At 56.6% G+C, this 14979-nt stretch overlaps 6 protein-coding genes across 6 annotated transcripts; 4 read left to right on the forward strand and 2 right to left on the reverse strand.

Moving 5' to 3' along the window:
• Positions 1 to 150: 150 nt before the first annotated feature.
• On the reverse strand, positions 151 to 1140 carry LTR77_003519 (uncharacterized protein; the record flags this gene model as incomplete). Its single annotated transcript, XM_064800775.1, has 1 exon — positions 151 to 1140. One exon carries the CDS (start codon positions 1138 to 1140, stop codon positions 151 to 153), a length of 990 nt encoding a protein of 329 aa, XP_064660726.1.
• A 544-nt stretch (positions 1141 to 1684) lies between these two features.
• Positions 1685 to 9345, reverse strand: LTR77_003520 (uncharacterized protein; the record flags this gene model as incomplete). Its single annotated transcript, XM_064800776.1, has 3 exons — positions 1685 to 6752; positions 7436 to 9020; positions 9120 to 9345. The coding sequence occupies 3 exons, from the start codon at positions 9343 to 9345 to the stop codon at positions 1685 to 1687; spliced, it is 6879 nt and encodes a 2292-aa protein (XP_064660727.1).
• A 591-nt stretch (positions 9346 to 9936) lies between these two features.
• Positions 9937 to 11566, forward strand: CAJ1 (DnaJ-like protein; the record flags this gene model as incomplete). Its single annotated transcript, XM_064800777.1, has 3 exons — positions 9937 to 10042; positions 10095 to 11305; positions 11363 to 11566. 3 exons carry the CDS (start codon positions 9937 to 9939, stop codon positions 11564 to 11566), a joined length of 1521 nt encoding a protein of 506 aa, XP_064660728.1.
• Positions 11567 to 12076: 510 nt separating this feature from the next.
• On the forward strand, positions 12077 to 12949 carry LTR77_003522 (uncharacterized protein; the record flags this gene model as incomplete). Its single annotated transcript, XM_064800778.1, has 1 exon — positions 12077 to 12949. The coding sequence occupies one exon, from the start codon at positions 12077 to 12079 to the stop codon at positions 12947 to 12949; it is 873 nt and encodes a 290-aa protein (XP_064660729.1).
• Positions 12950 to 13508: 559 nt separating this feature from the next.
• Positions 13509 to 14177, forward strand: LTR77_003523 (uncharacterized protein; the record flags this gene model as incomplete). Its single annotated transcript, XM_064800779.1, has 2 exons — positions 13509 to 13768; positions 13901 to 14177. The coding sequence occupies 2 exons, from the start codon at positions 13509 to 13511 to the stop codon at positions 14175 to 14177; spliced, it is 537 nt and encodes a 178-aa protein (XP_064660730.1).
• A 45-nt stretch (positions 14178 to 14222) lies between these two features.
• Positions 14223 to 14654, forward strand: LTR77_003524 (uncharacterized protein; the record flags this gene model as incomplete). The annotated part of the gene is made up of 1 exon (XM_064800780.1): positions 14223 to 14654. One exon carries the CDS (start codon positions 14223 to 14225, stop codon positions 14652 to 14654), a length of 432 nt encoding a protein of 143 aa, XP_064660731.1.
• Between the last annotated feature and the right edge of the window lie 325 nt (positions 14655 to 14979).

A 14979-nucleotide genomic window follows, 5' to 3' on the forward strand; every position in this document is an offset into this window, starting at 1 on the left:
ACTATCGAAACCAAATATCCACATACTAAAGACCGATCTCAGCAGAACAACTGAATGGAGTATCTCCCGCCCAACGCCAACCCAAACGCCTTCTGTTCTGTGCAAAAGAATACTCCCCAACTGTTAAATAATTGTGCAAAACTGTCGATTTTACCGCCCCTTCTCCAGGTACGCTTTCGCCAACGCCCCGATCAAAGGCTTCGCCATGGGCGCAGCCTTATCCCAGGACTTCTTCCCCGTCTCCATCATCTGGTTCATGTCGACGCCCTTCTTCTTGGCAGCCTTTTCGCGGTCTTTGTCGCCATATCCGCCGTATCGATCGCGGTCGCGGTCGGCGTACCTGTCCCTGTCTCGTCCAGACCCCCTACGCCGGTCGCGGTCGTAGTCCGCGCTCCTGGCCCTCTCCTTCTCCGCCGTCCTCCGCCGGTCTCGGTCCCGATCGCGGTCCTTTTCTCTTGGGCTGTCCCTCGCTCGATCTCTATCGCGGTCTCGTCGGTCGTACTTGTCGTAATCATCCCTCTGCTTCCTTCTATAGTCCTCAGACTTGTACCCTCTATCTTCATCCCGGTATCCGCTGTCCCGGTTCCTCCGCGATGACCTTGGCGGCGGATCATCGTCATCGTCGTCGTAGTATCGACTACTCTTAGTCGGCTTCCGCTTCTCATCATTCTCCCTCGCATAGTCCCTCAGATCATCTTTCCTCCTCGGCGGCTTGTCATCATCGTCGTAATCCCTCCGCCTTCTTGACGGCTTCTCGTCGTCATCATAGTCTTTCCGCCTCCTGGACGGCGGCGGGTCATCATACCCATTCGTGTCCGCATGCCGTCGTGATCGCTCTCGGTCTCTGCTCCTCGAATCATCCTTCTCCCTGTCCCTCCCGATCGGCGGCTTCGGAATAGGCGGTGAGTCGTCGTCGTCCCGCCTCCGCCTCGACTTCTTCTCGTTCATACTCGGTTTGGTATCCCTTCGTCGACCATAGTCATCGTCGTCACTATCATGTGACCCGCTCGGATTGCTCCGGTCACCGCCTCGTTTGTCTCGTGCCCGGTACGGTGGTGGCGGGTAGTCGTCATGGTCGTCGTGCGGCGTTCTCGAACGATGGCGGCTGCCCCGCGTAGGCTCGTCCAGGAAAGCCGACATGGTTGTGTGTAGTCGTTGTGTTCAGAGAGAGAGAGAGAGGTGAGAGACGACGAAGTAGCGGTGTCAGATCAGAAAGTCAATTTAGTTCTCGTACAAGCAGCAATGCACTTCACTTATTAACCCCGGCTTTCGTGAAACCCGCCGCTAAATTCACCACAGCTCCGCCCTGCATGACGGACGTCATCCTGGCTGCCAGCGGAGCCAGCAAAGCAGCAAACTCCATCCATCAATGCGGGCCATCGCGCAATCCACCACAGCCAGACCCGTCCCCCCCTGCCGAGACCGGCCGCAGGTTAATGACCAGGCATGAAGCGGCCACGTCAGGTGCGGCGGGCGTGCAGGGGGGTGAGGACGAAGAGCTACGACATTACACCATCCCACATACAATCCTGCGCCGATAGGTGGTTCATTTCGACCGATAGGACGATGCACCCGCATAGATACCCAACTCCGCATTATTGGCAGAAAAGCAAACAGATCAATTCATTTCATCATTCATCATCAGCAACCATCACATGCGTCCCGGCGGTGCCCATCATTCGTTCTAGACGCCCCCGAACTCCTCCCCTCCGCTTTCAGCCTCCGTCTCTACATATGCCTGCAGTGAATGCTGCTGCTGCGGCGGCGGCAGCTCCATCATCGAGCTGTGCTTGGAGAGAGCGTTACGTTTCTGTGTTCCACGACTGCCATGGCGCGGGCGCAGGTCCGCCTCCGAAGCCATGCGGCGTGCCGTGACTGGCGCTGGGAGTGGTGGACAGGTGGACATGTCATCGAGGTCTTGCACCGCATGCATGGGTGGTGTGGTGTAGTATGACTGTCTGTCTCCCCGATGTTCAGAGTCCCAGCCTCGCGTGGTGGCTGTCGAGTATGGGCTCGTGGATCGCTTATCCAGTTCGGGGTATTGACGGTGCGATGAGCGTCTGTGCCGTCCACCGGTCTTGCTGCGTCGTTTCTTCTCAGTGGGATTGGGTGCATCGCTGGCTTGGGCAGAGATGGAGGGGTTGGACCTCTGTTGCGAGTAATCGCCCTCTTCACCCCACACCGGACTGCGACGTCTATCTTCCCGAGCCTCATCATCTGCCTCAGACGTGCGTCGAGGAAGAGATGGTCGCGGTCGAGGCGGCGGCGGAGGCGTCTGCTCAGTCACCTCGACGATGTCGTCCATGCGGACGTGTCGATCAGACCCACGACCCAACCACATGTCTGACCCGCCAATGGAGGGTTGCATTTCCTCATAGCGCTGCTGAGCCCTCCCCATCCCCTCACCCCTAAACCCCAACCTCGCAACCTCATTCTCGCTCTCCCGCAACAAAGCGCTCTTCTTCCTCATCCCCTTCCTCGCCTCCGCAGCATCCTCCTCCGCCCTCTTCACCCTCAAATGCAGACCCTCCAACTCCCGATCCCTCTGAACCAAAAGCTGCCCCGCCCACTCAATGTTCTGCTGCTGCTTCTGGATCACCACATCCTTCTGCTCGCAAAACTCCTTCACCTTCGTCAGTTCAGCCTCACGCTCCGCGTCACGATCAGCACGGTTCTCTGCAACGTAGTACCAGTACTCCAAGTCTCGCTCTTTTGCATGATACTCTTTCTCCAGGCGCCTGAGCGATTTCTCGAGATGGCCAATCTCGACATGCTGTTCGCTTGCCTGCTGGCCGTAGAGTTCGATGCATTTGTTGGCTTTGGCAAGCTGCTCGCGGAGCTCGACGCCGGTTTCAACGCGGTACATCATGCCTTGTCTCAAAGACCTGGCGGTTTCTTGTAGTTTGGCGAGCTCTGCGTCTGTCTGCGCTGCGGCCTCTTCGCTAGCCTTGAGGCTTTCGTGCGCAATCTTCAGCTGCTCATCTTGACGCGCGATCTCGCGGTCGCGGAAATCCACGCCGCCCGGGCTGATGTAGTGACCTTGCGCAGTGGGCAAGCGCGGTTTTGCAGAATCAGCGTCGCTGAGTTGCTGAAGCTGTACTTGCGGCGGCTGGACGGAGCGCGACAGATCGCTGAGCAAGCGGAACAATCTGTCGTTCTCCCTGTCGAGCCTGTCGTTGCGCTCAGACACAAAGCAGTTTTGCTGGTGAAGGCGCTCGATGCTGGAGCGCATCTCCACCTCGGCAGTGTTCCAGTAGGGAGTGTAGGACACAGCGCCATATGGGTATGTCAACGGCCAAGGCTGGGACGGGACGGGAATAGGGACCTGCGGCTGGACTTGCTTGCCCTCAGAGTGGAGCTCAAGGACGGGCTCCGCAGCCTGCGACGTTGGTGCTGTGCTCGGACGGCCACGCTGCTCGTGCGTGCCCACATTGTCGCTTTCAGTGCCGGCAGCGCTCGAGGCAGGCGTGAATCGATCGGGGTCCAACTTTTCCAGCCTATCCTCCAGCTCGTCGATCTTCTCCAGTAGTCTCCCCTCCAACCCTACAACCTTCTGATCCACATCAGCCCGGAGCTTAGTCTCGCTCAGCTGCTCAAGCTTCGGAATGGGCTTCTCGACCATCTTGGTGATGGTGTGGATATGATCCATCCTGTGCTGTAGCTTCTCGACCCTATCACCAAGGTCACTCATCACTTGGTAGTCCGCGGGCTCAACCGAGGCGCATTGATGGTCGTTCGCTCGTTCCTCCAGTGCCTCAAGCCTATCCAGTACCTCACGCCCTTCCTCCTCGATGCCGGCCACGCGATCGTTGATATCGTCCAAACACGCCTCAAGATCATCCATGCGGGCACTCATTTCTGCCTCTGGTGGCGAAGAGCCTTTAGGTCCCCAGTTGCCTTCCGCCAGTGGATCACTGGAATAGTAGCGTTGACGGACCGACTCGCGTTGGTGGTTGATCCACTGCTCCATAGCCTTCGTGCGGCGAGCTACGTCGTTTAGCTGCTGCATGAAGGGGTCGTTGTGGGCCTCCTCAGCAGCATCAATGCCACAGGCATGGGTGGCTGCAGCCACTTTGGCCATTTGGTCTTGCTCTTGTTCTGCGAGAAGTAGCCGCTTTTTATCTTGCTGCTCAAGCAGATGCATCCCCATTTGGTAGTCCTGCAGGGCAGTGTTGCCATTGCTGTCGCTCTGACTCGCGGCCGTTCCACCTACATCATTCGGAAGCTGGTATTGCGTCGTGCCCTTCGGCTTGCCGTTGGACGTATCGAAGTCGAAGGAGTCCAAGGGACCTGGGTTTCCAAATGGAGGCTGCTGAGATCCGACACCTTCGGAGTGAGTTGCTGCAGGCGACTTGCACATTTCATCTTGTACCTGTCTTGCCTTAAGAAGCCGTGCCTTGTTCTGCTGCTCGAGCAACATCAGCTGCACCTCATAGTCCTGCCGCGCAGAGGTGCGAATGCCGTGGCAATGATGAGGCGCGCCCGGATGATAGCCACAACATGTCACATCGGAGGGTTGCTGAGGTGCGACGCCACCAGAGTTGGCACCTGGTAGCGCTTGCTGCTGTCTGGCCATGCTGAGCCGTCTCTGGTTCTGCTGCTCGAGCAACATGGGTTGTAAAGCGTGGTCCTGGACTGGGTGGCTCGAGTTGTAGGGAGCGGTCGACTTCTCGCTGACGGGCTGCTCAGCCCCGGCCATTTCGGTATGGGTGGCGGTGACTGCATGCTCCTGCTCCTGTCTCGCCTTTTCCAGCCGCTTCTTGTTCTGCTGCTCAAGTAACATCAGCTGTATCTGGTAGTCTTGAGGCGCTGGTAGCACATCGTTGGGGCTGTTGAGGAATGAATCGAAGTCGAAGTTATCCAAAAGGCCCGGTTCGCCGGCCCAGGAAGCCAGAGGTACGTCGTGGGAAGGAATGACAGTAGTGTCTTCCTTTTCCTGTTCCTCTAATCTCGCTTGAGAAGCGTCCGGTGTACCGTGGGAAGGAGTGACAGTGCTTTCTTTCTTGTCCCACTTCTGTCTCGCCATCGCCAATCGCTTCTTGTTCTGCTGTTCAAGCAACCGCAACTGCAGCTGATAGTCTTGCTTTGAATTCCCGAGTTGATTGAGAAACGATTGAAAGTCTGATTTGTCCAGGGGATCCTGGTCGGCCTCAGGAGTCTTTCGAGGTTCACGAGCATCGTGGGACTCGGCGGTAGCAGAGTCCTTCTTGTCCCAATTCTCTCCCATCATCTCCAGCCGCTTCTGGCTGTACTGCTCAAGCAACCTGAGCCGTGTCGGATAGTCGAACGGCGCCTGCGGAGTGTGGAGGAACGCCTCGAAGTCGAGGTTATGCGGGACACCCGAAGTGCCATCATCAGTCCAAGGACCGAATGCATCGTTATAGTCAGTGATGGTAACCTCTTCCTTGTCTCCCTCCTGTCCCGCCGACTCCAATCGCCCCTCACTTTGCTCCTCACGCATGATCCGCTGCGTCTGATCGGTCTGCGGCGGTTGTTCATCAGGGCCGTTGAGGAACGAGTCGAAGTCGAAGTTATCCAGGACACCAGGCTCGCCGTCAGGAGCCTTAGGAGCAAAAGCTGCATCGTTGGAATGAGCGTCAGTAGCCCCCTTCTTCTTCTCTTCCTCAGCCCTCGCCATAGCCAAGCGTTTATTGTTCTGCTGCTCGAGTAGCATAAGCTGCATCTGGAAGTCCTGCAGCGCGTGGTTGCCGCCCTGAGCCAGAGTAGGCTTCGGCGGCTGAGGGACGCTCGTCTCCCCGTCTCGTCCCTGCCTCGCAATGAGCGACCGCTGCTTTTCATGCCACTCGAGCATCTTTTGCCGTTGGAACTGCTCCTGGGTCGTGGGTTGCTTGTTTTGACTGGTCCCATGTGCATGAACGCTGTTGTGGCCGTTCGGAGAAGGAGCAGCAGCGCCTGCGGAGTGTGTGGCAGGATTCGACAATCTGTCCTTCATCTTCTTCTTGTTCGCCTCCTCAAGCTGCCTGCACCGCTCGTTACACTCCTTCAACGCCTGACTTGCGCCATCGCTGCGCGCCGTAGAGCTACCGCTTTCGGGCGAACCGGCGGCGATCTCATTCTTCTCTGCCTGCGCTCTCTGCTTGAGCAGTTGTTTCTTGTTCTGCTGCTCAAGTAACATCAGCTGCATCTCATAGTCCTTCCGAAAGCGCTCCTCGCGGCTGGCCAAATCGCCAGATGCCGCTTCAGAGCGAAAAACGGCGCCGTTCCCCAACTCAGGCACGAGCTGGTTCTGTGGATCATTGGCCTGCATCAGCTGCGTCTGGTAGTCCGGGACCGCAACATGGCTGTTTCCTGGACTACCCTCATTCCCATTCCGAGTCGACGATCCACCACGACCCGGACCCTCCCCACCAGGTACTCCCCACGCCCCCGCCACCAGCGGCCTCGTCCTCTTCCTCCCCCGCCCACAAACCCCACACGCCTCCCCTTCCAGCAGCGGCTCGACAAAAAACGCACACTGGCAAGACCCTTGGCTACAATCCCCCAGATCCGGCGCCAACGGTCTGACTTCCACTTCCGGTTCCGGGTCGGAGGATCGAGCTGAAGCTGTCGTAGTAGTGGTGGTAGTGGTGGAGGCGGGGAATTGGAGTAACATTGTTCCTGCTTCCGGTTTCTGTGGTTCTACGCTGCTGTTGGGGTTGAAGGCAGGTGGAGAAGCCGTAGCCGTAGCGGTGCTACCAGGAGATCTCAGGCCAGGGTACCCGTGCTTGCTCGACAGTTCAGAGACGCGTTTTCTAAGAGTTTGTAAGTCGTGTTGGAAAGAAACCTCGTCCATGTCCAGTCCGGGTTTTGAAGACGAGAGGAGAGGAGAGGGAGGAGGATGGGAGGTTCAGCTCAGCCTTGCCTTGCCGTCAGGTAGCACAAGGCTGTCGGTGGGGTGATCGATGATGACCGTGCTACCTCCTACTGTTACTCCAGAACACCGGTGCAGCTGGCGAGTAGATAGGGCTCCAGACGCCTGCTTTGCTTGATGTCTGGTGGTATGAAAATGGTTTGGGTCTTTTGAATCTTGTGTGTTGGAGAAAGGAGAAGACAAGTCTCAAATCAAGAAAGTGAGGCTGTCTACAAGAGTACATGAACCCCTCCAGCTAGCTGACGTCCTCCAGGCGCTTGGCGGCCTCGCCTCGCACAACAAGTACCGTACCGCAGCAGTCCGGTGAAGAGGGCTCATGACCAGCTCGTAGCACGTATTCAATTTACAACGCAGAACGAGGGACAAGTCGACCTGCTGTGTTGCGCGAGATCCTGCCGTGTTCGAATGCAACACGTGAGGGTACAAAGCGCTCGCACTAAGAGATACTTGCACTACGAGATACTCAGGCTTTCGTAGTCGTTGCCATGGTATTGCTACACAGAAGTCTAGATATACGCCCTCGATCTGTCGATAATATACTCATACACCATTAAACGACCTCACTTCGCATGTCCATTCCCGTCCACCCCATTGACCTGCTTTTTCTCTACCTCCCCCTTCTCCCTCCTCCTCTCCTCACTCACCAAAACACTCCTCCGTCTAATCCTCTCCCCATCCCCAAAAACCCTGCCCACCAAATCCTTCTTATTAACCTTCCCCATCGCATTCCTCGGAATCTCCTCCACCACCACCAGATCCTGCGGGATCTTGTACGCCACCAACTTCCCCTTCAACGCACGTCGCATATCCATTGCGCCCCAGCCTTTGCCACCTTTACCCGCCTTCTTGCCCTCGGCGGTAAGCATGACGACCGCAGCGACTTTCTGACCCCACGTTTCTGAGGAGAGGCCGACGACGGCGCATTCAGCGATCTCGGGCAGGGAGAGGAGTTCGCGCTCGATTTCGAGGGCGGAGACTTTCTCGCCGCCGGTTTTAATTATGTCTGCTGATTTGCGGCCGAGGATGAAGAAGGCGGGTCCTTGTGCCCAGTCGCCGGAAGCGCCTTGACCGGCTCCAGGGACGTGTCGGCGGACGGCGATGTCGCCTGTCTTGAACCAGTTATCGGATGTGAACTCTTTGGCGGTCGCCTCGGCGTTGCGCCAGTAGCCTTTGAAGATTGTGGGGCCACGGAGTTGGATCTCGCCTGATCGTTCGGGCTTGCCGTTGGCTGCGGCGTCGATTTCGAGAGCGGCGGAGGGTGGGATGACTTCGTCGGTGTCGGAGTCGACGAGACGGGCTTCGACGGAAGGGAGAGGCCAGCCCACTGCGCCGTCGATGCGGTCAGAGTCGTGTAGACCGCAAGAGAGGGCCATGCCAACTTCGGTCATCCCGAAGCGTTCCAGCAGAACGTTGCCGTTCGAGAGGTCTGTCCAGGCTTTCTTGGTGGGTGTGGGAAGGGCCGCCGAGCCTGAGATATTGAGACGTAGGTGTTTTCGCTGTATAGCTTCCTTCGCAGCTGTCTGCATTTCTGGAGACAGTGCTGGAAAAGACTGCTGTAGCCGAGCCCATATCGTTGGAACGACAGTGAAGAACGTGACTGGAGGCTTCGTTCCACCATTAGGTAGGAAAGGCTCCGCGAAGCGTGACCAGACATTATCGGTAGTAAAAGGGAACATCATCTCGATCGTGCTGCCTGCTAGTAAAGGTGCAAGTAGCGCGTTGACAGTCCCGTGGATGTGGTGAAGTGGTAAAACGTGCAACAGTCGGTCGTTCTTCGAGTAGTCCCAAGCCTGCAGAAGGCTTCTCGCTTGCGCAATCAGAACCATGTGGTGGAGGAGCACACCTTTGGGCCTCGCGGTGGTTCCCGATGTGTACAACATCATTCCACCTTCAGCCGTATAGCTGCCTCCAACCAGCTCAATGCTGTCTTGAGAGCTAGAACCCTGAGTGATCTTGTCGACCTGTGCGCTGACCGGTGTCTTCTCAAGTCCATCTTTGAGCACCTCGGAGGCCAGGGATTGATATCTCGAGGAGTACTGGAGAGCGAGCGCATCGCTGTGATTTATGATATATCGTAGCTCCGACGCAGGGAAGTATGGAGCTAGCGGTACGGCTATGGCATTGGAGGCGAGAATGGCGAGGAGGGTGACTGGAGGCCATTGTCAGCTCGTCCGCGTTCGTCAAGAGTAATCGGCAAACTGATTCAATGTTTTGGATCGATCGCGACTGGGAGAAGGATGCAGCGCACCTACATAGTCGTAGCTGTTCTCGATCAAGAAGGCCACGCGCTCGCCGACAATGCTCTGCTCGTCTCTGCTCGTCTGTGCGAGTAATCGGTCCTTTGCGCCCACGACATCTTGCAATAAGGAACCGTAGGTAAATGAACGGCCGGACAGCGAGTGGACGATGGCGGGGTGGTCTTGATCGTGCTGGAGTAGCGCTTCGAACAAGGCGGATCGCTGCAATGGGGCCATTGTGGATCGAACAGCGGAGAATGGGCGGCGGGCAGTCAGGAAAGGGAGTCTATGGTACACAGAAGGGAGAGAATACAAGCGCAGATGAGCGGAACACCGCCAGCGCATGGCAGAGAAGAGGAAGTGGTAGCATTGGAGTCGAGTGAGAGTCGGCAACCCAAAATCGTCTTGTCGATCCGCTTCAATGACCCGAAGACACAGCCCAGAGCCTCAAGATGCCTGCCAAGAGGAGGTCGAGATGTTTTCGAAGACTGTGTCAATGAGTATGAGGCATGTCGATACGGTGAAGGGGCTCCATCGTTGCGTAAGAAATCAGGAGTTTAGTTTGACTGTTCGATATCGAGGACAGAAGTAACAAGGCTCTATCACATGCTTCGCCGTCGTTGCTCGCTGGCGTCAGCCCTGTGAAACAAAGCGTCAAGCCAACTTTTCAGTGTCATCCGCCTAATCCTCAGCCTAAGCCTCTATTGCGACGACTCTCGCCAAACACGACACTTCTAATAAGTGTTTCCTCTTCTCTTTTTATCCTACTGCACTCCACCGACCAGCCTTGCAACAAGCCTGCTTCTACATCCTTGAGTCGCCGACAGGATGGTCGTGGATACCACCTACTATGACGCCTTGGGCGTGCAGCCTACAGCAACAGAGATAGAGATCAAGAAGGCCTACAGGAAGAAGGCCATTCAACTACATCCAGGTGCGCGTTACAGTTACCATACCACCATCCAACACTGCTGATGTACATCCAGACAAGAACCCCGACGACCCCGAGGCAGACAGCAAATTCCAGGTTGTAGGCGAAGCGTACCAGGTCCTTAGTAACACCGAGCTTCGAAAACAATATGACAAGTTTGGCAAGGAGAGCGCAAAGCCGGACTCGGGCTTCGAGGACCCGGCGGAGTTCTTTGCGCTTATCTTCGGCGGTGAGGCGTTCGTAGACTGGATTGGCGAGATCAGCATGATGAAGGACCTGACAAAGAGCATGGAAATCTCGATGAAGGATATGGAGGAGCAGGAGCAGACTGGAGCGGAAGCGGCAGCGAATGCATCTACCCATGCGCAAGAGCAGACCGCACAGAGCACGACTGGTGCACCTCAGCCTCCACCAGCACAGGCAGAGCATGTCCCCGAACAGCCCGCAGCGGCCGGCGCGACCACCGAGATTCCCATCCGCGACTCTCAACCTCCCTCAGCATCAGGCACCTCCACCCCACGCCCCCAAGGCGTCCCCACCCGCCTGGCCATCACCGACCGCACCGAAGAAGACGCCGCCGCAGCCGCCGCCGGCATGACGGAAGAAGAGAAGCGCCTGCGCGAAAAGGAGAAGAAGAAAGCCCTCTCCAAAGAGCAGAGAGAAGAACTCGCCGCCTTCGAAGCCGAGCGCCTCCGCGTCCGCACCGAACGCATCAACACCCTCTCCCGCAAACTCATCGACCGCATCTCCGTCTGGACCGAGACCGACAAGGGCCCCGACGTCACCATCGCTTTCCGCGAGAAGATGCGCCTGGAAGTCGAGAACCTCAAAATGGAATCATTTGGTCTGGAAATCCTGCACGCGATCGGGCAGACGTACCTCACCCGCGCCACGACTTTCTTGAAGAGCCAGAAACCCATCATTGGCGGCGTCAGCGGCTTCTGGTCCCGGCTCAAGGATAAGGGATCCATGGTCAAGGACACGTGGGGCACGGTGTCCACCGCCATCCAAGCGCAGATGGAGATCGAAGCCATGGCGCAGGCGGAGGAAAAGGGAGGGGAGGACTGGACGGACGAGAAGAAGGCGGAGATGGAGAAGCGGGTGACGGGGAAGATTCTGGCGGCGGCGTGGCGGGGGAGCAAGTTTGAGATTCAGAGTGTGTTACGTGATGTGTGTGATGAGGTGATTTTCGAGAAGGGGGTCAAGGTGCAGAAGAGGGTGGAGAGGGCGCAGGCGTTAGTTATTGTTGGAGAGATATTCGCGAAGGTGGGTTTTATTTCCTCCCTACTCACTTGTGTGGGACGTTGCTGATTTACATGCTAGGCCGAGCGCGACCCAGACGAAGAAGGCGATTACATGGCCTTTGAGCAACTCATGGCCGAGGCGACCGCTAAGCGGGAGAAGAAGGAGGACAAGAAGGAGGACAAGAAGAAGGACGAGAAGAAGCATCGGAGCATGTTCGGCCACGGCAGCGGCAGTGGCAGCCATGAGAAGAGCGGGAGTGAGGAGAAGACGCCGGCATCGTAGATCGCGCCGGGTCGTTGCTCGTCGGGGCGTAGTGGCTGTTGGAGTTTCTTCAGCGATGGGGTGCGGTGCTGCGTGCTGCCTAGTGATAGGGGATGATGTGCGAGACGGATGGGGTTGCTGGCGTGCTGGGGAAGGCCTTTGCTTGGATACGCGACAGGCGAGCGACTACGGCTACGAACGAGCAAGGCAGGAAGGGTGGAGATGTGAATAGACGAGGACCTCGCTGCTCTATTACTCACCAGACCGTCTGGCGGGTGGGCGGTGTAATGATACCCTGGAGCTCCGCTCCGTCTTTGGAGTAGCAGTAGAGCAGAGCATACTTGACGAAATGGAGAAGCGGATTTTTTCACTGTAGCCTTCTTCGCCAGGCATTCGTTTCGTTCTTTCACATGGTTCTTGACGTCATTCCAATTGGCGGACCACGTGGCTGCTGGGTACAACTTCGCGCTTTAGGTGAAGAATACATTTGCTGTCAGAGCTTGCCGAAGCATCAACATCGACTCCGCAACCATGTCCGCGGCGCACGATGTCTTCGGCGGAACTGCGACCGACACCATGGTCACGTCTGCGGCAGACGCATTCTTCAGCACCTTCGAGCTCGTCGAGCACATCATGCTACGCCTCCCGCGCAAAGACATCTACCATCTCACACGAACTGCAAAGATCTGCTATAACGTCAGTAAGGAGTCGCCTCGCGTGCGGCGCGAACTCTACGGCGCAGCGGCTCCGTTGGACAAGCTCGCACCGTGGATTCACAACGATCTGGAGGTGCGCGACTACCATGATGAGGCGGCCACTCTACTCTACGAGCTTGACGTCGGCATCACATCTCCAAGCGGCTTCGAAGATTTCCACGAATTCAAGTACGAGACGTTAAGAGTCCCGGGCATCGGCTTCATCACAACAAAGCACAGACTCGTGCTGAACGGAATCACGGAATACGACTTGTATCAGGACGGTGAAGATTCGGACTACGGTGAAGATTCGAACGACGGTAAATATTCGAGTGAGCTCGTGGCAATGTCGCCAACTGACGCCTCAAATCGGCTGCCAACCACAACACCGATCCGAGCTGTGACAATGTCCGCCAACGGGCTTGGCGACGACAATATCTGCTGTACATTGTACAATCCGGGAGGGCTCACGATGAAGGATCTGTACAAGGTTGCCGCCGCGATCATTGATACGGATATGCTTTACAATAAGTCTGAGCCGGAGCCCTGCGAGAACGTCGGAGTGGTCTGCTACTTCGATATGCTTCAGGTGACCAGGCGCTATCCCATCACCGACTCATACACGAAGAAGACCAAGGCCAAGGTGTATGTGGAAGGCGCGTATTACAGCGCAGAGAGTCAGTGTCCCGGAAGCTTCCACATGGGCTGATGTGCTCAACGAGAAGAGGAGCGTTTGACCATGGTGGGAGTCGTCGGTGTCATGCGCTCTAACGTCCGGGGCCGGGAAGTCGCGAATGCATTGCGACTTGATTCACTCGGGTGCATAGAGCGTGGATTGAGGACTTTGAGACAGACATGGCTGGTAAGTAGAGGTTTCTAATGATCATCAACGCACTGCGTCCAAGGCGAGTCTCACGGTATGGTTTCGACTGTATCACTTGAACTCTCGGTTTCTCCTTACCAGATCGGACATCGATGGAGGGGAAATTACGAGCAAAGGGATGGTATGGTCAAGACTTCGCGCAGCGCTTTCACATGAAACACTGTCACGTGGAAAGGGCGTACGCTGGCGTGATTGGTGAAGAGCAGTGAATTGTACAAAGCAGTGAATTGTGAAGAATAATTCACCGGGAGGATCGACTGAACAGGCCTGCTAGGCTGCTCCGCGTCACGTGGCGATCACATATATCTTCGCGGCTCAGGCGAAAGCCACCTTACTTTTAATCCTCACGACACGGGAATTCGACGGAGGTGAACTTTTAACCTCGATGTCGGACAGCATGCAGCGCAGCTCACAAAAGGTAGCTGGGACTGGTATTTCCGATCTTGTCGAAGAGAACATGAACGACCTCATGGACCACGCCACCGCGATGTTCGACACCTTGGATCTGGCTAAGAGCCTCACGAACGATCCTGCAGACACCCCTGCCGCCTGCGCCGCCTTCAACACCTTCGAACTGGTCGAGCAGTTCATGCTTCGCCTATCTCGCAAAGACGTCATACGCCTCACGCGCCCCGCCAGAATCTGGTACGTCAGACTGATGAGTGGGAGGGTTCTCCAAAAGGCCTATGGGTCTCAGGACCACGGGGTGCTCCGAGACATCACCACTGTTGTTCCACTTGTCGAGACATCTGCTGACCCTTCTTCCCATCACTCTAGGTACAACGTCATCAGAGAGTCACCCAGCGTTCGCGAACTGCATGGACCGGCCGCACCGCTCGACAAGACTGCGCCGTGGGTCAACAAGCGTTTCGAGGTGAAGAACTGCCACGACGACTCAGGCAGGTTGCTGTACGATCTCAACGTCCGCGTCCCAGTGTTCCCATGCTTTCCCCAATACGACTGCACGCACTTCATCGTCAACAAGAATGGCATGGCAGGAGCGCAGCACCATATCATCATCCAACACCTTTCGGACAACAAGAAGGCGCACTAAAGCGACTACCTCGACCAGTACGCCGCTATCCCACCGGTGCAAGCCATGACGATGCAGGTCCGCCGCTCCAAGCACCGCAAGTGCTGGTGCACCGTCTACATCCGGGATCTCTACGATGCTTTTGCTGCTGTTGTCGGATCAGAGGCGCGGTACAATACGAGGCCGATGGCGGGGCCGGGGAATTTGAAGGCGGATGTTTACTTCAATGCTGTGCAAAAGAGGCCGTATGGGCCAAAGAGGTTGAGCGACCGGGCACGCCGCCGCTATGGGAAGGCGAAGTGGGACATTTACATACGTCGTGCGCATCCGGAGGAGAAGAGGGAGGAGGACGGGTGGGACAGGGGAGAGTACGGGTTCGAGGAGGAAGACTACGAGGGGCATCACTACCAGGATGGAGACTACGATTACGACCAAGGGTATTACTTCGACGAGGACGATTACGACAAGGGCGACTACGACGAGGAGGACGAGGAGTAAGCTGTCTTTTGGTCACCGGCAGCAGAGCCTTTCCCAGACTGCATTACGCTCAGAGGGATGGGAACAAAGGACGGCAAGCCAGAGTTTGCTGCGGTTTCTCGCTTTGTGGAGCTTCCAGCTGGATAGAGGTGAGTGTTCTGAGAACTGGATCCTTGATGTGCTCCAGGTGAGTGCTGGGTTATGTAGTATTCGGGCGGTAAGTAGAGCACACTACTTTTTACGCCCGGCTACTTAAAAGGCAAGTCTCATGGTGTTGATAATATTTCGAGCCGGCGGGCGCTCTGCTTCCAAAATAGAGAAGGTCTCTTACATGGCTCACATGGCT

Source organism: Saxophila tyrrhenica, assembly GCF_035928015.1.
Source record: "Saxophila tyrrhenica strain CCFEE 5935 chromosome Unknown scaffold_5, whole genome shotgun sequence".
Taxonomy (NCBI): domain Eukaryota; kingdom Fungi; phylum Ascomycota; class Dothideomycetes; order Mycosphaerellales; family Extremaceae; genus Saxophila; species Saxophila tyrrhenica.